The sequence below is a fragment of the Camellia sinensis genome, chromosome 7 (assembly GCF_055761805.1).
Source record: "Camellia sinensis isolate YWXY chromosome 7, ASM5576180v1, whole genome shotgun sequence".
Classification (NCBI taxonomy): Eukaryota; Viridiplantae; Streptophyta; class Magnoliopsida; order Ericales; family Theaceae; genus Camellia; species Camellia sinensis.
In genome coordinates, this window is record NC_138967.1 from 142,472,298 (window position 1) to 142,492,348 (window position 20,051).

Consider the following 20,051-nt stretch of genomic DNA (forward strand, 5'->3'; position numbering starts at 1 on the left):
GTCGCCAATAGTATACTTTCCGCGACCAACTTTTTTTTTTGGTCGCCGAAAGGTGATTTTCCGCGACCAAAAAATTGTGGTCGCGAAAAGTTAAATTTTAGTCTCAGAAAGTGGACTATTTGCGACCAAAAAAAATAGGTGGTCGCCAAAAGTGTTTTTTCTTGTAGTGATGGTTCCTTAATTTTTCAATCCATAACCGAATTACGGATTCAAAAAATAAACCAAACTTACTAGATTGGACTGGATCGGTTCAGTTTGCGGATTATACGGATTCCTTGCTCAGCCTTACTGCCTAATGTCGTCAGCCATATTACTGTACAACAATCACTGTTGTTCTTTTGGTGGGATCCACTTCAAGTTCTGTCTTGATTATTTTTAGACGTTCACTTTTAAAATTCGTTAAGTAATATATACATGCAAAAAAGATTAGGTATTGATGGCCTTTTAATAAGACTATATTTGTATTCAGATTAACATTCAAAATTACACATATCATTCATTTTTTTAAACATAAATATATTTTGATTAAAAGATTATTGATGTCCGATTAGCTCTATTTCTTACGAGTATGTACTAATCAACTTTCTTTAAAAAGTACAATTCAAATAATATGTTAAAATTCACAAAATAACAAAATAGATTAAAATAACTAATAAGACAAAGGCTTCTTTTGGGGTCCTGGTTAAAAGTCACTTTTTAGCTTTTAACCTTGTTTGGGTTGTATCACCTCTCTAACTTTATACATGTTTTTTCAAAAAAAGTCAAAAAAAAACTAAAAAATTAACTTTTAACCTACTTTCCAAAACAATTTAAAATGTCACATCTAATTATAATTATTTTACTTTTTCTCTTATAAATATTATATCTAATTATAAAAAAATTTAACCCTCTTCTCAAATATAAATATTTTAATCTATTAAAATAATTAACTTATTAAAATAGAACATTACAAAAGAAGGCAATTGAGATAAAATTCGGAGTGAGTCCCATCAAAGAGTAGTCACCCATTGTCCCATCATCCATGCCACAAAGGGAAGGAAAATGAGTAGGAGCTCTAATTAGAGTTACCACTAATGATGTAGCACCCACCTCTATCATGATTGCAAACAAAAAGGTGAGAAGCAATTAGCAAGGAATTGAGATATGTAAACATGTAAAGGTAATTTAGGGAAATAAACAATGGTAGATACGGTTGTGTATAGGGTTATTCAATTTATAAAAATTGTTCAATTCGAACTATTCATGTCTATTTGGGTAGTTTCGTAAAATTGTTAGAGTCGGATGTGATTTAGGATTTTCCTATTTTACGAGTTGCGGGCGGGTCGCGGGTTTTATCCACACCCGCACTCACTTGTCGACATCTGTGTATAAGTTTTATTTATTTATTTATTTTCTAATTTGAACTATCAGATTTTCTTGTAAGTTTTGTAAGTATGTAATCCTAATTTTTTCTTGTCTCACTTGCTTTAATCTGATTATCAAATCTATAACATTATAATAATATCATATACTGCCTTAGTTAGAATACTTATTATTCAATTGAAATTTTTTTAATTTTTTACAAATCTAGTTATGTGATTTTTTTTTTCTATATTAGTTTTTATTTAATTTCATTCTAAGTTTTTGTAATCTAGTTTTAATAGAGGATAATGTTGAATCTCCCGCAATCAAAAATATTTAACAAATGAAAAAAAAAAAAAGTCAAAAAATAAATTTTTAAAAGAAAAAGTTCAATCCACAAACCGTCCGCAACCGTCGACACATTCACAAACGCTATCCACACAAACTGCAACTGCATTGCAGGTGATTTGCGGGTTCAATTTTTTCAAATTACAAACAAGCAAACGAATCCAAATCATAAATCAAACCGTCAAAAGTATATCCACGACCAGCCCTAATGTTACATGCTTTTGTCTACACAAATTCACATTATAATATAATAGACATTCGTGAATGTTTGACTTGATCAAACTATTGCCATACATTGATATAAGTGCAGGCAAGGCACATCCAAAAGAGGCATGAAATTAGCAGTTGGGTCATAATTGAGTCCCCTCTAATCACCACCCCCTCCCCACTCCCCCACCCACACATACGTGGGGTGGTGATTGGAGAATTAAAAATAAAAAAAAAATTGGTCAATCATGTTAAGAGGGGGTCAAGGGAGTGGGAGGGAAAATGGGGTCCGGGTCATTATTGTATGCAGTAAATAGAATGAAAGGGTTTTGAAATTAACACCTCACCTAGGTATAAATATCGTGGGATTTTTTTATTTTATTTTTTTATATATATTTTCTCTAAATTTTAATGAATTAATTTAATTTATTGAAATGATTAATATGCTTTGAAAGCTTTTTTAATTGAACAAGTAGTTGAAAGAAAAAAAAAAAAAATTTATTGATACGTATGATATGATATTTTGCTAATAGAATTAAATTTGTTTACTTTTTGACATTTTTATAGTTTTTTTGGCTCTTGTCAAATCCTAAATAAATACTTTATTTAAAGTTTTACCTAAGGCCTCGTTTGAGTATTTAAGATTTTGGTAAAAAAATCAAAAAGTTATTATAAGTTATCACATCATTCTCTCTTAATTTTTTTACATATTTTTTCATAAAAAATAAAAAGTCAATTAAAATAGTCAATTTTTAAACGAGGACTAAGGTTAGGTTTGGCATCTCCTAAAAAAAATTAAAAAGTCACTATCTTATTTGAGTCAAATCATCTTATTTAAGTCACATCACCTCTCAATCACATCACTTCAAATCCAACTCATATTTCATAGAAAGTCAAAAAGTGTACTTATTTAGAGCATCACAAACAACTCCTAAATTTAAACAAAATTTTGGATAAGAGTTGGAAATGAAATGGTCTTTCTGATTTAATTTTATAATGTTCATTAATATATAATTTTGTTAGATGGGTTGAATTATAATACCATTTTAGGATTGAACTTACATATTTTAGGTCTGAAGTTGAGTCAGACAAAGCATAGGCATGGGAGATTTTTTGAAATTTCTAACTTATACCCTACCAATCCAATGTTTGTCTGCGCTTAACTCCAACTTAATCAATCATATTTTTTAAGACATAAGGATAAAAATAAAAATAAAACCGAAAACAAATATATAATAATTAATAAATAAAAAAGCGTGTGAGAGGCTATTATTTATTATTTATTTTTAGAAAACAATTAGATTTGTTAATATGAATATGCTTTGAAATTATTTAGTTGATTAATTTAATCAGATAATTTAAATAGCAAATGTAAAAAAAGGCTCAGTGTGGTTTAGTTGTAGAATTATAATTTGAGTGTGGAGTTGTGTTTTGAGTTTTGAGTTTTTGAATCATGATTTAAAAAGAAAAAATTTGTTTGATTATGAGTTTTGAAAATAGTTTTGAGACGATTTGTCCTTTTTTTTGATTGATTGATATATAAAATGCGAGAGGAGAGATAAGAGAAAAAAATGGTTGATTAATTGATTAATAATAATAATATAAAATAAAAAAGAGAAGAAAAAGAGTTTTGAAAGTAATTTAAAATTATTTTTTAAAAAAATTTTGGTTATAAATTTTGATTTAAATCATGATTTGAAAACAGAATTGAGTTTTTAAAATTAAACCAAAAGTTAAATTATTCACACAAAAAATAGGCTCACAATTTTAAACGTGGAAAATATAATTGAAAAAAAATCACAAGATCTAATCTAATCTGACCAATCAATAAGATCTAATCTAATCTGACCAATCAATACACCATAAAGACAAAGTAATCATCACAACTTACAAATCAACTTTAGCAAAATCTACATTATAAAATTCACAAATTTGTAAGAATGCTGGTATATTCACCATTTTCGTCCTTTAATGGATTATGGATGATTGAGACCATGACAAACTGAACACTATACCAATCCATTAAAGCACTCTTGAAATTTACCAAAACAATTACCAGTGTATGAAAAAATAAAAATATGTATAAAAGCCTTCAAAGGATAAACAGTTGATTGCACATGCAATCAATTACAAAGTTTTTTCCACTGATTTTCAGTTAGTTTATTTTTATATATTTTTTCATTTATGTGCTATTTTTCACATAATTATCAGCGGCAGAGTTGCTTTGCATTGCACCATCTATGTTTTTGTAGTCTTTCATCTTTAGCCAATGGTAAATGTAAACTACATACACATCATAGTTGAACTTGAACTTGTTTAAGAGTACAAAATATGCATAAAGTCTTCTTAGCTATTACAAAAACCACACAAAATAGCAAATAGCATCCACAGTGATTTGAAGAACCAAACATCCATTAACTTACAATACAGCAAGTAAAAGGAACTGTCTACAAAACACATAATACAAGTTACACAACCACCATAATACAAGTTACACAACCACCACCACAAAATCAAACACTACCAGAAGGGGGAGTCTTATAACCAGGGTAATGTGCTGGATAAGGGATGAGGTAGTGTTTAGCCATAAGGCATTATCTTCTCCATCTTGATCCAAGCTACCCGAAACTCATCATTAGGCAGCTCCACAAACACCTCCCTTTTGAAGGGATTCTTGATTAGTTCCATGCCAAACAAGTACAATGGATCTCCTTGTGTGACCCCGGGGAGCATCTTCAACTTCTCAAGACAGTCCTCTTCCAAGACCTGTGAATTTCCCACTATGATTGTATGCTTTATTGTCAGCTCATTCCTCTGTCTCCGCACTGCATCATACAGTCCCTCCATCAATTGGGATATCTTCGAGGCATCACTTGTCCTCTGCTTTTGAATTTTCCTCTCCTGCAATTTGAACAAGTTCAGTAAATAATAATAATAATAATAATAATAATAAGGGTAAATTACATTAAACCCCCTCAATTATGATATATTTTTGAGTTGCCCCCTATTGTTTAAAACTAAACACTTAACCCCCTCATAGTTTCATCTTTCGATACTAAACTCCTATTAACAATTTGTTAGGGTTTTAAATAGAAGCATGCCATGTGAGTGGCACATAATTGACCAATTGAGTCATTAGGACAAAAATACCCTTACTACTTATTTTTGCATAGCCAAACATGACCTCAACATTATATGTTTATCTATACATACTGAGGGGGAGATTTATGATCTGAAATTGGGCCGTGGTAACGGCCGGACAGATTTGGGCTGAACACATTGGGCCGTGGAAGTTTTGGGCCTGTCTAGAGAGTGTTGCTCGGTCAAGGCTAGGCACTGACAAGGCGGTGCTTCACGGCACAAGGACCGGTTAAGTGAGGGCTAAGCCGAGTTGTTCGCTGCCTCACTGGGCTCCACGGTTCGAGAGTTAGCTTCGTGGGAGTGCCGACGTCCAACCAGCATGAGCTGAGCCGAGCTCGGCTCTGCAGGAATGTAGCCGAGCACGGTCGGTATTGAACATGGCCTAGAGTAGCTCGGTTATGGAGCGCTTGGGCTCAAGCGTGGAATGGCCGTTGGTAGCCGAGATAATGTTGACCGGCTGCCGAGCTCCCAACATAGTAGGCTGGCAGTTGTGATTAGGTGATGCTCAGCAAGATTTGTGCTGACGGATGGGATAGCAGAGCCACGTGTCGAGAGATCACTCGGAGTAGATTTGGGGCGCAGAGGGTATATAAGCATGTCTGCGCCCCCCATAAGCGGACGGACGAACATTTGGTAAGAAACTCTTACCCTCAAACTCTCTTCTCTTTCTCTCTCTCTATCCCAAGGTGTGTGCTAACTTGGTTGTCAGAGGGATTTTTCGGCCACACACCGCCGGGTAGCTCACCGCCTTTGTGTACGCAGGTGATCGGATAGAAACGAAGCTTGGAAGAAAGGAGTACGGGCTTGCTGGAATATTTGCTCCCCGCACAATTGGCGCCGTCTGTGGGAACTTTGCAGATAAAACCTTGTCTTCCACGCTCATCTGATCGCCGTCCATGGTGAACAATGATGAGTTTCCGTTGTCCGCCATCGACGGAGTTACTCCGGAGTCAGGCAGACGGAGAGAGGGACACCCCACCATTACTCCGATGGGGGACATGGAGACATTCCCAGGAGGACAGTCGGGAGACGCGCGGGATAAGCACGGAAGAAGTCATGGTCATTCACGGAGTCCCGGCGGTCATCGGCGACGGAGAGAATCGCACGCTAGACGACTGGAACACAAGCTAAGAGACCAGGACGCCGTCATCCGGCGAATGGCGGCGGAGATGGAGGAGCTGAAGTGGCATGTTAAGGGGAAGGGTGTAGCTGGAGTGGGAGACCACAATGAGCGCACCCAACCCCGCCGTTCAGGCGGTCAGAGTCAGCGACGCACTTCGTCCATTTCTATTACCAGAAGTTACAAGGTTGGTGCTTCCGACGTGCATGTAGAGAAGTCTAGCGCGCAAGATAGCACTTACCAGCCCTCATGTCCAGTGACGACGTCGAGGTACTCTTACTCCGCTCATTCAGAGGATTTGCGAGCGGTCTTAAAGCAGCGAGCTCGCCGGCGGGAAGCTCAGAGGATACCAGCGTTCCAGCGGTTATCCTACGAGGTTCACGCCAGCGAGGAGGTCGGAATGCCTCCACCTCGCCAAGCAGCGCCACTCCTAGTGGATTCAGATTTGGCAAGGTTAAGTGCCACCCCTTTCTCCCTAGAAATAGAAACAACACCTCTCCCGTCGGGCTTCCACTAGCCGAAGTTCACATTGTACGACGGGAAGACCGATCCCTACATGCATGTAAGTCATTTCCGACAGGTCATGACCGGACATAGGCGGAAAGATGCTCTTATGTGCCTCATCTTTTCGTCAAGTTTGGGCGAACTGGGCTTGAAGTGGTTTAAAAGACTGTCGGAGGGGAGTATTGAGAGGTGGCATCAGCTGGCCGAAGCCTTTGTCATGCGCTTCAAAACCAACACCAAAACACCAAAAGAAGTTGATCACCTACTGAGTGTCAAGATGGAACCGAGCGACACATTGAAGGCGTACAACTCCAGATATTGGGAGACCTTCAATGAGATCTTGGACTGCCCGGTCAACCTTGCAATCACTCAATACAAGCGTGGTCTCCCGGTCAGACATAGACTGCGGGACTCGCTTACCATGCACCAACCGACGTCCATGGGCCAGCTCATGCAGCGCATCAATGAGCACATCTGAGTCGAGGATGATGCGTCAGCATCTACCGTGAAGGCAACTCCGGTAGCAACAAACAAGAAGACAGCAGGCAAAGTGCACACAGTTGGGCAAGAGTCCAGCCGCTCAAGTGACCGAGCAGAGGAATCGAACCGTGGCTCGAATCGCAAAAACTGGGGTAGAGGACGTCGGAATGACCGGGATGACTACTCCCGAGATGACGTAGCGGAGGCAAACAGAAGCTTGAAGGCAAGGACTGGCATAACCACGGTCTTCAAGATTCCAATCTATCGCATACTTAGTGAAATCCGAGACGAGGAGTATGTCCGGTTTCCTGCTAAGTTGGGTGATGGACAAAAGGGCTACAATCCGCGGTATCGTTGCACATTTCATCGGGAGCGAGGCCACCGGACTGAGGATTGTTTGCCTTTGAGGCAACACCTGGAAGAGCTAGTCGCGACCGGACACCTAGACCTTTACATTGATGGGGGCGTAAAGGCGAACCAGGCTCCGGTTGAGCCCAGGGGACAGGATGACCGAGATGCGCCACCATAAGGAGTTATTAATGTCATCCACGGCATAGTGGAACCGGAGCGTGTTTGCGAACTCCGAGGTATGATAAAAAGGGCAAAACATATGAGGGAGGTTTTGTCGGTACAGCCTGCCATCAAGAGGGGGAAGACCGTAGAGAAAGATGTGATTAGTTTCACCTCAAGGGATCTAGAGCGTATTCAGACGCCGCACAACGATGCCTTAGTAGTAACACTCCGCGTCAAGGAATTCGATGTCAAACGGATCTTGATCGATCAAGGAAGCTCGGTCGAGATCATGTATTACGACGCGTTCAAGCAGCTCAAGCTCCGGGAGACAGACTTGGCTCCGGCAACTTCGCCACTGGTTGGTTTCCACTCACAACCAGAGTGGCCTTTGGGAAAGATTATCCTGCCGGTCAAAGCGGGATCCGTGGTCAAGCAAGTGGAGTTCTGGGTGTTGCAAGTTCCTTCTACTTACAATCTAATCCTTGGAAGGGGATGGCTTCACGCCATTCAAGCCGTAGCGTCGACCTACCATCAGGTGATGAGATTCCCCTCGGCTATGGGGGCAATCGAGGAGATTTGGGGAGATCAGGTCATGTCCAAACAGTGCTTCGTGGCAGTGAACGGGAGCCGGGCTGCCAAAGGCTTCATTCAAATGATAGAAGGACCGAAAGACCGGGGAGTTCTTGACGATGTGGGCACCAAGGCAGAGGACAAAGCTGTTGAGGAATTGGTGGAGGTGCGAGTTGATATGAAGAAGCCGGATAAGTTCTTCCTGCTCGGTTCCAGTCTCACGGCCCAAGAAAGGACCGAGATGGTTGAGTTTTTGATGACAAACATCGAAGTCTTCGCATGGTCGCCTTACGATATGCCTGGCCTCGATCCAAGTTTTATCTGCCATCACCTCAATGTCTTCCCCAGAGCAAAGCCAGTCATTCAGCGAACAAGGAGATCGGCGCTGCATCACGCCGAGGTAGTTGTAGAGGGAGTGAAAAACTTGCTTGAGGCACGAGCAATTTAGGAAGTGCACTACCCTCGGTGGATTTCCAACACAGTAGTGGTGCCCAAGAAGAATGGGAAGTGGCGAGTTTGTGTCGATTACAAGACAGTCAACTGAGCTTGTCCGAAGGATAGCTTCCTTTTGCCCCGCATTGACCAGCTTGTGGACTTGACGGCTGGGCATAATCGGCTCAGCTTCTTGGATGCCTATCGCGGCTACCACCAAATTGCCATGCATGGGCCCGACCGAGAGATTACTTCCTTCACGACTCCAAGGGGACTTTTCTGTTACCGAGTCATGCTTTTTGGTTTGAAGAACGCTGGGGCAACTTTTCAGAGGATGGTGACCAAGATGTTTGCTCCTTTGCTTGGGCGGACAATGGAGGCCTACATTGATGATATGGTGGTTAAAAGCCGGCATGCAGGAGACCACTTATCCGACTTGGCCGAAATGTTCTCCATTCTCAAAAACACAAGCTGAGCCTGAATGCGTCTAAGTGTGCCTTTGGCGTGGGATCTGAAATTTTTTTGGGATTCTTAGTCACGAACTGAGGCATCGAAGCAGACCCCACTTAGATCAGTGCCGTGCAAGATTTGAAGCAGCCCAGCTCGACTAAGGACGTGCAGCATCTGGCCGGGATGGCCGCCGCGCTTAATCGATTTATAAGCCGGTCATCAGATCGCTGCCGCCCTTTCTTTTAGGCATTGAAATCAAAGTTCTCGTGGGACGAAGATTGTGACCGGGCTTTGGCCGAGCTCAAGGAGTATCTGTCTTCTCCACCACTGTTGGTTACACCAAAGCCAGGCGAGGAACTCTATCTTTACCTTACCGTCTCACAGCATGCAGTCAGTGCGGTGCTTGTCCGAGCTGAAGGAATTAAGCACCTCCCATTCTTCTACGTCAATAAGACCTTGCTACTGGCAGAGTCGAGATACTTGCCGTTGGAAAAGCTTGCGTTAGCATTGATGATGGCTTCAAGGAAGTTGGCGCACTATTTTCACGCCCATACCATCATCGTTTTGACCGAATTCCCCCTTAAGGCCTTGTTTGAACGGGCAGACTTCTCTGGCCGAATTCTCAAGTGGGCGGTCGAATTGGGTCAATTTGATGTTAAGTTCCAGCCGCGCACTGCTATAAAAGCCCAGACCTTGGCCAATTTCATTGCGGAATTCTCACCTGGAACTCATCCGGTGTGCCCGGCCGACATTGCCGTGGCAGATGATGAGGTGAACGCAAGCACGACCGAGACACAACAACTTGATAGAGTTGGCGACGCGGACTTTGCGCGCCCCTCCGGCACACCCTCAGTTTGTACAAATCCACCGCACGGTGATGCGATAATGGAATTGGGAATCACCGTCCAACCTGCTCTGTCCGGTACCGCAGCACAAAGGGGGGAAGAAGTGGAAGTACTCAGCATAGAGCCTGCGGCCGGCATAATACCGCAACCTGGAGATACGCCTACGGACTTGGGCATTGTAGATTAACTTTCCGAGTCCGGTGCCGAATCACTAAGAGGGGAAGAAGTGGAAGCACTCAGCACAGAGCCTGCGGCCGGCATAATACCACAGCCTGGAGATTCGCCTACGGACTTGGGCATTGTAGATCAACTTGCCGAGTCCGGTGCCGAATCACCAAGGGGGGCTGAAGTGGAACCAGTCGGCACAGAAAGTGCAGCCGAACAGCCGAACAATCGTGATCTCATCGACCTTCGAAACTCTCAGGACCCTTCAGAATGTTGGAAGCTCTTTGTGGGGGAGATGTGGACACTTTTCGTTGATGGAGCGTCGAACCGTCACGGTGCCGGGCTAGGTATCGTTCTTATCTCGCCGAATGGCCTAACTATTGAACATTCTATCACCCTTGGCTTCCTAGTATCCAACAACGAGGCTGAGTACGAGGCACTTTTGGCCAGACTCAAGAGCGCCCTTCAGATGAAGGCTTCCAAGCTAATGGTGTACAGTGATTCCCAGCTTGTGGTTAACCAAGTCGCTGGGATTTATGAAGCAAAGGATGACAGAATGGAAAAGTACCAAGCTCTGGTCAGGGAACACATCAAGCAATTTCAGGCAATCAGAGTTCAACAGATTGGCCGAGAAGAGAACAGCCGAGCTGATGAGCTGGCCGGCCTTGCTTCAATGGTTGATTGTATATCTTCTAACCCCCTGTTAATTGAATTCCTTCCACGGCCAAGCATAGAGGAAGCCGGGCAGACGGATGTATTCTGCGCCGCGCTAGGTCCTTCCTAGATGGACCCTATAACCCTATTTCTCAGAGATCGGACTCTGCCAGTCGACAAGAAAGAAGCGCACAAAGTCCGGGTGAAATCAGAGCGGTTTTGGCTCTCTCCATCTGGAGCGTTGTATAAAAAGTCCTTCACCGGTCCTTATCTGAAGTGCGTGCACCCGAGTAGCGTGGAGGCCTTCTTGTACGAAATTCACGAAGGCATCTATGGCAGTCATGTAGGGGGCAGGTCCCTGGCCTATCGGGCTATTTCGCAGGGCTACTGGTGGTTGTGCATGCAGGCCGACGCACAAAAATATGTCTGCAAGTGTGAAAAGTGCCAGAAATTCGCCCATCAGATTCACCAACCGGCCAGGGAACTTCTTCCCCTCACTAGTCCTTGGCCCTTTGCAATGTGGGGGCTAGATATAGTTGGGCCGCTACCAACAGCACCAGGCAACTGGAAGTTCTTCATCGCGGCCACAGATTACTTCACCAAATGGGTTGAAGCTGAGCCCTTGGCAACAATCAAGGAGAAAGACGTGAAGCGGTTTGTTTGGCAGAATGTGGTCACGCGGTTTGGCATCCCCAAGATTTTGATCTCTGATAATGGCACCCAGTTTGACGGTCGCCTATTCAGAGGATTTTGTGAAGATCTAAAGATTGAATTCTATAACTCTACTCCGGCTTACCCGCAGTCCAATGGTCAGGCCGAGGCATCAAACAAGACCATCCTGGATGGGTTGAAGAAACGACTGGAGAAGGCAAAGGGAAAATGGGCTGAGGAGCTACCCATCGCTCTTTGGGCATACCGAACGACCCCGCGGCGATCTACCGGGGAAACTCCATTTGCTTTGGCTTATGGCATGGAGGCGGTCATACCTTTGGAAATTGGCATGCCCACCCTCAGAAGTGAAAGTTTTTAGCCCGAACTGAACGCCGAGGCCATCGCCCTGGAACTAGACGTAGTGGAAGAGCGTCGGGAGAAGGCCCTCATCCACGTGGCCGCCTACCAACAAGAGCTCTCAAGGAAGTACAACAAAACGGTGCACCCCAGACCGTTCAAAGTAGGTGATTGGGTTTTGAGGAAAGTTATGGGCAACACCCTGGTGCCAGGTGAAGGCAAACTAGGGGCAAATTGGGAAGGACCCTACAAGATAACCGGTCTGGCGGGCAAGGGGGCATACCACTTGGAGGATCTGGATGGTAGAGGAATACCTCGGCCATGGAATGCGGCCAACCTCAAACTGTATTATTTCTAGCTTTAGCTTTCTTTTTGTGCAAAGGAATTTTTTGGCTTACACTTCAGAATGTAATTCTTTTTGTCAATATATAGAAGTGTCCTCTTTACTTTGGCATTTTGATTATTGCTCTGTTTTGAGTTTCCCAACCGAGATGATTTACTCCGATTGGAAGAGTTGATGACTTGCTCAACTTATAATTCCCGTCCGAGATGATTCACTCCGGTTGGAAGAGTTGATGACTTGCTCAACTTAGGATTCCCAACCGAGATGATTTACTCCGGTTGGAAGAGTTGATGACTTGCTCAACTTAGGATTCCCAACCGAGATGATTCACTCCGGTTGGAAGAGTTGATGACTTGTTCAACTTAGGATTCCCAACCGAGATGATTTACTCCGGTTGGAAGAGTTGATGACCTGTTCAACTTAGGATTCCCAACCGAGATGTTTACGGCGGTTGGCAAAGTTGATGTTTTGTTCAGCTTAGGTATTCTCAACCGAGATGGTTCACTCCGGTTGAAAGAGTTGGTGATTTGTTCAACTTTGTTGTTCCAACCGAGATGGTTATTCCGGTTGAATAAGTTGATGTTTTGTTCAGCTTAGGTTTCTCAACCGAGATGGCTTATTCTGGTTGAGAGACTTGGTGATTTGTTCAACTTTGTTCTTCTAACCGAGATGGTTATTCCAATTGAAGAAGTTCAATTCTGCTACTTATACCGTGATGTGAATTCCGGTTAGGCCAGGTGGTTCAAACCGAGATGTTTTGCTGAAGATAGAGTTGGAGAAAATCGTGCAAACACTTGATGAAATTAAAGCTTTTCATTGATAAAAAGTTAATACAAAAGGTGGGGAACTTAGCCCAGTTACATTTGTAGACAAAGAAAAAAGAAAACTAAGCTAAGGGGGAGAGGTCTGGGAATTCCTCATCCGCTTCCAGGTTGACCGTTGCTGTCTGGTCCTGGACACCGGTTCCAGTCTGGCCGGGCTGCTCCTGCTCGGTTTGGTCATCTCCCTCAGCGTCTGCCTCGGCTTCTTCGAGTCCTTCCTCGGCCTCAGCTTGCAGTGCGCTGAAGACGTCATTGGCGTATGGAATGAGGTAGGTCGGTAAGAAGACAGCCGGTGGAGAGGCAAACACGTCAGTGTCAGGACCTTGACCGAGCTGTTGACAGGCATCCTTCCATCCAGCTTTGAAATATATGTCCTGGGTGGCGAAGACTTGTTTTTTATAGCTGTCTTCTGCCTCTTTGAAGCCGGCATTATTGGCGTCTTCACAATCCTTCTCCCTGGACTTCTTGAGCGCGTCCAGCTCGGCCTGGAGCTCGTCCCTCTTTTTCTCGGCTTCGTCGAGTTGGCCGAGCAACCGGTTGTTGTCGCTGTTGGCGATTTCAAGCGAGGACTTTGCTTGGCCAAGCTCGGTTTGGAGGCTTTGGACTTGGCTGGCAGTGTCGGCTGCCTTTTCCCGAAGTCGGTGGATGCGCTCCATGACTAAGTGTTATTTTTGGATGGCCTGCAAAAAGGAAACCTGATCAGAGAAGAAACCGTGCAAACACTTGTGAAAATTTCAGAGGCAGATTGAAGCTTACCCTGGCCATGGACTTGACAGACGACTTCACCAACTGGGTGTTAGGGACGTGGTCACTGCCGACCACGTCGCTCGGTAGGAGAAGGGCCTTGGAAAGATCGTAGGCGAGCAAGTGCTCTTTGTCGCCCTTGATCGAAGCTGTCGCCGGGATGTCTTTACCCCAGTGCTTGAGTAGCGGACGCCAGATTGGTGTTGGGTCAACTGTGACGGTAGGTTGCTCGGTGGATAGTTCGGTAATCAGCTCGGCAGACGGGTCCGCCCGAGCTCTTTTGCCAGCCCGGCGTGTTGCTTGGCTTGACTGCCTGGCAGCTGGAGAAGCTAGGGCGACCACGGCGCCGCTTGACTGACCAGCGGCTGGCGAGCGGATGACGACGCTCGGTATCTCGGCAGACGTTACGGTGAGCAGGTTTTTGATTCGGCTTCGTTTGGCCATCTCTTGCTCTTCTGTCAACCGGATTAGTGGAACGTCTGGCAAAGTTGGATCTGGAGGAGGTGATGGAGCACAGAGAAAGTCTGTAACTTTACTCCGGCGGGGAGTAGAGTATTTGTAGGTTGGAGTGTAACCGAGCAACTCGTTGTAATCTCGGTCGCAATAGCGAAGCGCGGTCTTGATGGCTTCTACGTTGGGGTATTGGTAGTTGGCTTGCAAGGCCTGGATTGCTGCAAAAGAAACAAGAAAAATGGTTAAGTACAGAACTATGAAGAAAGTAAGCTAACCAAGCAAGTTTGAACAGCTTACATGTGGAACCAAAGTTCTTGCTTATGAACCAGCCCGGTACCTCGGCTGTTTCATAATTGCCAGACACCCAGAAGAAATCGTCATCATGCAAGTCCTTGTCTGGTGTGCCGGTCACAATTTTTTCTTTACCCGGCCTAATCTTAAGGTAGTAGGCGAGGCCATCGCCGGTGTGCCCCAGGGTGTACTGCCGCAGTATCTCGGCTAAACCTAGGTTTATGCCTAACCGGTTGTTTAATTCGTGCACACCGTTTACTATCCGGTAGGTGTTGGTGGACACTTGAGTGGGTGCTAGCCCGGTGCGGCGCAAAAATTTGGTGATTAGTGGATTGAGCGGGAAACGGAGGCCTCCTTCGATGATGGACAGCACAGTGAAGGGGCATTATTCTGATCTGCCCCAAGGCGTGGTCTCTTCTTCTGCGAGCTCAAGGTGGACGTCGGCTGGGATGCCGTACTCCTCCCTGAACGCAGCTAGCGCAGCCGGAGTATCCACCAGGAAGCCGAATTTCCCCATGTGGTCGACTAATCTAGCTCGGCCGAGGTGGTTTGGCACAGACTAGGAATGGGTGGCAGTTCGGTCCTTATGAGCCTCAGAATTGGTCTTTGGTCCCCTTGGACTCTGCAGGAAAAAGGATGGCAAACATAAGAGGAAGCGTGGTCATGCAAAACGAGCTTGACTTTAGCTTGGTCATGGATTGTGCCAAACCACCACGGTCGTAAAGTCTAACCAGGAGCACGATCGCCCAAGCGGACCAGTTGTTAGCCCGGTCGAGCGGCCAAGTCCTGTGGCCATTCCGGTTTTTGCTAAGATTATAGCAAACAGTTTATTTGCTCGGTTAAACTGATTTCTTGGATCAATTGAAGATCTGGAACCCGGTCAGCCCCAGATCCTCAGTGTTCTTCAGGAAAAATGAAGAACAATTTGAAGAAAAATGAAGAAACTAAGGGGCATTGAAGGTTGTGGGTGGGGAAGGCCCTAAAACCTACGGATTTGGTACCAAAGAGGAAGAAATATCAAATGAAAATGACATGGGATAAAGGACTTACCAATGGAAGGCCTGTTTTTTCGAGCACAAACGCAAAGAATGGCAGATAAGGTTTGAAGGAAGATGCTTGAGCTCTGAAGCGTCGGATTACAAAGAGGCAGTAGGAGCGAAATGAGGGAGAAGGGGCTTGTATGTATAGATGGAGAAACCGCCAAGAATTCAAATTCTGGCAAACGGCTAGGTTGGCTGCTCGAGGTCTAATGGAAGCCTGCCACGTGTCCCCATTTATGACGACGTCAGAACTGAAGGGACAGGTCGAAGAGTTGAGGAGACAACCGGGCAATTTTTGAAGAAGAGAACGTCAATCGAGGAGCTAAATCGGACAAATTTCGTAGACAGGAGTCAACTAGCCCGGTTGCCGATTCGCGTTCTGAGGACCGAGGAAGTGTTATCCCGGTCGGAATATGTAATCCCAGTCACGCTTTTGTGGATGGAATTAAGGGGCAATTGAGAGGGAGATTTATGATCTGAAATTGGGCCATGGTAACGGCCGGACAGATTTGGGCTGAACACATTGGGCCGTGGAAGTTTTGGGCCTGTCTAGAGAGTGTTGCTCGATCAAGGCTAGGCACTGACAAGGCGGTGCTTCACGGAACAAGGACCGGTCAAGTGAGGGCTAAGCCGAGTTGTTCGCTGGTAAGAAACTCTTACCCTCAAACTCTCTCCTCTCTCTCCCTCTATCCCAAGGTGTGTGCTAACTTGGTCGTCGGAGGGGTTTTCCGGCCACACACCGCCGGGTAGCTCACCGCTTTTGTGTACGCAGGTGATCAGATAGAAACGAAGCTTGGAAGAAAGGAGTACGGGCTTGCCGGAATATTTGCTCCCCGTATACATACATATATGAATCATACAGAGGAAAAAAAAAATGAGAGGAAAAGGGGAAGGACGAAGAGGTAAGGGAAGATGGATAACGGTCGTGGGCAACATTGAGGGTAAGAGGAGGATGTTGAATTGGGTGATGGAGGGAAAATGAGGAGGGTGGGGAAAAAGGAAAGTGTGGTTGGTGGTCACAATTGACTAAAGGGACTGGATGAGGCAAGAGAGGCGGCCGGTGTGGGGGAAGGAGAGGTGGCTGGAAGGGGAAAAGAACATGTGGGCAGTGGTGAGAAGGGAAGGCAACAGGTGAGAGGATGGAAGGGGAGATGATTTGCTCAAGGTCTCGGATATCGCCATCCATCCATGACTCACAACAGCCATGGCAGCCATGGCTATGCATTTAACTTGGTAATGAGATGGCATTGGCTTAAGAAGATAACGATCAAAGGCTACAATAGTAAATTAATAATTTCTGTTAACAATGTTTATAACATTTATAATTCACATACATAAAGGGGGTGAAGTATTGAGTTTTAAACATGAGGGGAACAACTCAAAAATGAGTCATATAGTTGAAGGAGGTTTAGTGTAATTTATCATAATAAATAATAATAACAATAGTAAAGCAATCCAATGCAGAAGTTTAATACTTTGAAATTTGAATATCTAAGGGAATACTTTTGATTTGTTTTGTGAAGATAGTAAGGACAAGATGTTATTTTCTCCCTAAAATGCCATCACTTTTTCAAGAATCAGCCATATGCTACAACACCGGGTTTCACAATCAAGTGTTTGTGAAAAGGGAAGTGCAATTGCAACATATGTAATGTCCATCACACAAAACAATGATCAGGGCGACTACTATGCTTTACACTTAGTCATAGTTCCCTATTAATCCCCAGCAATATGAATAATCATTTTGCATATCTGTGACTGGTTCTTCATCACTTCTTAAAGTATTCACATCAAGATCAATCCACCACTTCATTGAATCAGATTAGCTTCCACAATTTGCATGCAAAATGTCAAACTACTCTGCACCCATACAATGGTTTTTACTGCAACAAGGGTTACAAGACCTTGTTCAATAAACATTTATCCAAAATTGAGGTTTGTTTTGTCTTTTCATCTTCAAATGGTGGAACAATAAGCATAGCATACAAAATAGTTGTTTAGCATGCCATAGTTGATATTTTGTGGATATAAGAAAAAGGGACAAACACACAACCAAAAAAAAAAAAAAAAAAAATCAAAACCAGGGATAAACTGTGGGTACAAAAATTTATGAATAAATAAATAAAAACAGTTCTGTTGCAATGCAAAACAGAGATAAACTATGAATCTAGAGAAATGTTACAGAATGCATACACAAACAAAGCAAATAGACTTTGCATGGTTCTGTCAAAAACCTACATCCATGAGCAAAGACAATCAAGAATATTTCACTGTGGTGAAGAACATGATGGTAAAACGTGGCTCCAAGCTCTTCCAGGCTTCATTCCTTTTTACATAAATGAGTTCTCAGATAAACCCCAAAAAACACTATTATATATATATGGGTTTAGAACCACAAAAAAATAATTGGGTTGGGGGGCATTACCATTGGATTCCTGTAAAGGTAACAAAACAAGAAGCAAGAATCTATTTTGGCCTTTCCTCAAACATTAGGCTTGTGTTCTCTATGGCTTGCAGAAAGGCCTCTTAGGCTCTAAATTTAAGACACTATCCTAACAATTTGTCACAAATTCTTCAAAAACATATTCATCAACAAATAACATAAAAGCATTAGGCCTCAAGAAATTGTGTCATATCTCCAACATTTTTAAGGAGAATTAAAAGCTACACATCTTTTGAGCATGATGAAGTAATACAGAATCTTCGAAACCACATTAGCCAATTTTGTTCAAGACAAAAATTTCAACAAAGTTAAAATACTAGACAACAAAAATATTTAACAAACAAATTTAAAAAAGAACACAAACATTCTCCAATTATAACACATTCAAGAGCTTTCATATTAGGTAATAGAAACTCAAACAATTTTGATTTCAAAAATTTACCTTCACAAAACAAAACAAAAAAGAGAGAGAAATGTACCATCAAGCTTTCACCTTTGGCAACATCCTTGAGAGAAACAAAGCTCGGAATATGAGCAATCCCATAAAATTTTGATTTGATCCCATAAATATTTAACTTCTTAAAACTACCCAACTTAGGATTATACAACATGAGAACATCCTTGTTAAAAAGCATCAAGATTTCCCCACTCTTTAGCATCATAATCGGCTCATAAGAGCCCCAATTCCCGCTCTTACCAATTCCACTTTCAATTACCAACTCTTTGCTCCAAGACTCCTTGATCCCATAATCTTTCATTAAACATATATCAATACGAAGAGGACTAAAAAAATCACAAACTGAGAGACAATCTCGTAGCACACCTAGGCGAATATGATCAGGAAACTCCTTATGCAGACTAAACTCAGGAGGTTCAGGGACAATCCGAAATTCCTCGCTGCCAAAATCAAAACAACAAATGAAGTCGGGACTATCTGGACAATTAAGCCAATGAACAGCTCCATTCACGAAAGAATTGAATGAGCGATTTGTCAAATAGTAAGGAACACTTCCTATGTTTCTCCACAACCCTTCACCAATTGTGTAAATCTTAGCCTTTGCCTCATCACGATAAGTACAAAACTCAGTAATGGGATCAAAAGACTCGACAACCCGTTGAAGAACAAACTGTATCACTTTGTATTTGTTAGTCTTGGGACTAAAACCGAAAGCATTGATAGTACGATCATAGTAAATTCGATCATATATTGGACATGGTAAGGTAATGTAGTCACCCAGAATTGGATTGCATACGAAAATTTCAGAATTATCATTACACAAGCAAAGCAAACCATTGCAGGAGTTAACGATTTGGCGTCCAAGAAGTGGGAAGTTAATTTTGGGGTTGAGTTTTAGTTGGGCTTCGCGGGGACGGATTTTATGGAGGGTTTGGAGGTCAACCAAGTGGAGTTGGTTCGATCCACGGTTGTGGTAGAAGGGTTTGAGCAAGAGGCTGACTGGTGATCTTGAGAGGTGGAGATTGACGAAGTGAGGGTCTGAGATGAGAAAAAGCCAGTGTTTGGAAACGAGCTGGCAAAGGAATAGGGTTTTGATGGGGAGTCTTGAAAGGATTTCGAGAATGATTTGGGATGGAAGTTCTTTTGGGATGGAGTTTTTCTTCTTCTTGTTGGGTATGCTCTGTTTCATCATGGTGTCTTCTTTGGTGGACATTGTTGTTTCTCAATCATTAGAAAAGAGTGATGCCCCAACTGTTATTTATGTTAGCAATTGAAAAATGGATGGATTTCAAATATAAATGATAAAATTGACTACATAAGGTAATAAGATAAAAGAGTTGTTTGGGGTGTCTTAAATAAGTACAGTTTTTAATTTTTTGGGCTAAAAAATTAAGGAAAAAAATATGGTTGTTTGGAATAACTTTTTAACTTTTTAAGAAAAAAATGTGTATTAAAAAATTATATAAATTAGTATATAGGAGGAGATTGAGATAAAATAGATTGTACAGTGGGATGAATTAAGGGACAGTGTGGGTAGAGTATAGGCTAAGAGATGGTTCTCTCCTTTTCGGGCATTGAATTGGACGATATTGTTTGACCCGTAGGGGCCCACTATGGGTCCCGTTGCTAATTAGAACCGTTCAATGTGTAGAACTCGTCGAGTACTATATGCTTATAAAAA

General features: G+C 43.1%; 1 protein-coding gene across 1 annotated transcript; it reads right to left on the reverse strand.

Annotated features, from left to right (window-relative positions):
* Positions 1-4,226: 4,226 nt before the first annotated feature.
* LOC145794798 (F-box protein At3g07870-like) lies at positions 4,227-19,575 on the reverse strand. The gene is made up of 2 exons (XM_082877156.1): positions 18,393-19,575; positions 4,227-4,797 (listed from the first exon to the last, which is right to left on the reverse strand). The coding sequence occupies exons 1-2, from the start codon at positions 19,560-19,562 to the stop codon at positions 4,477-4,479; spliced, it is 1,491 nt and encodes a 496-aa protein (XP_082733282.1). The 5' UTR covers positions 19,563-19,575; the 3' UTR covers positions 4,227-4,476.
* Between the last annotated feature and the right edge of the window lie 476 nt (positions 19,576-20,051).

What these genes read in the sequence shown, in the direction of transcription:
- LOC145794798 (XM_082877156.1), bottom strand. Translation starts at nt 19,562, where the DNA reads ATGATGAAACAGAGCATACCCAACAAGAAGAAGAAAAACTCCATCCCA. An exon ending in CCAAAGGTGAAAGCTTGATG is followed by an intron (nt 4,798 to 18,392) that starts GTACATTTCTCT and finishes TTCAAATTGCAG; the next exon opens with GAGAGGAAAATTCAAAAGCA.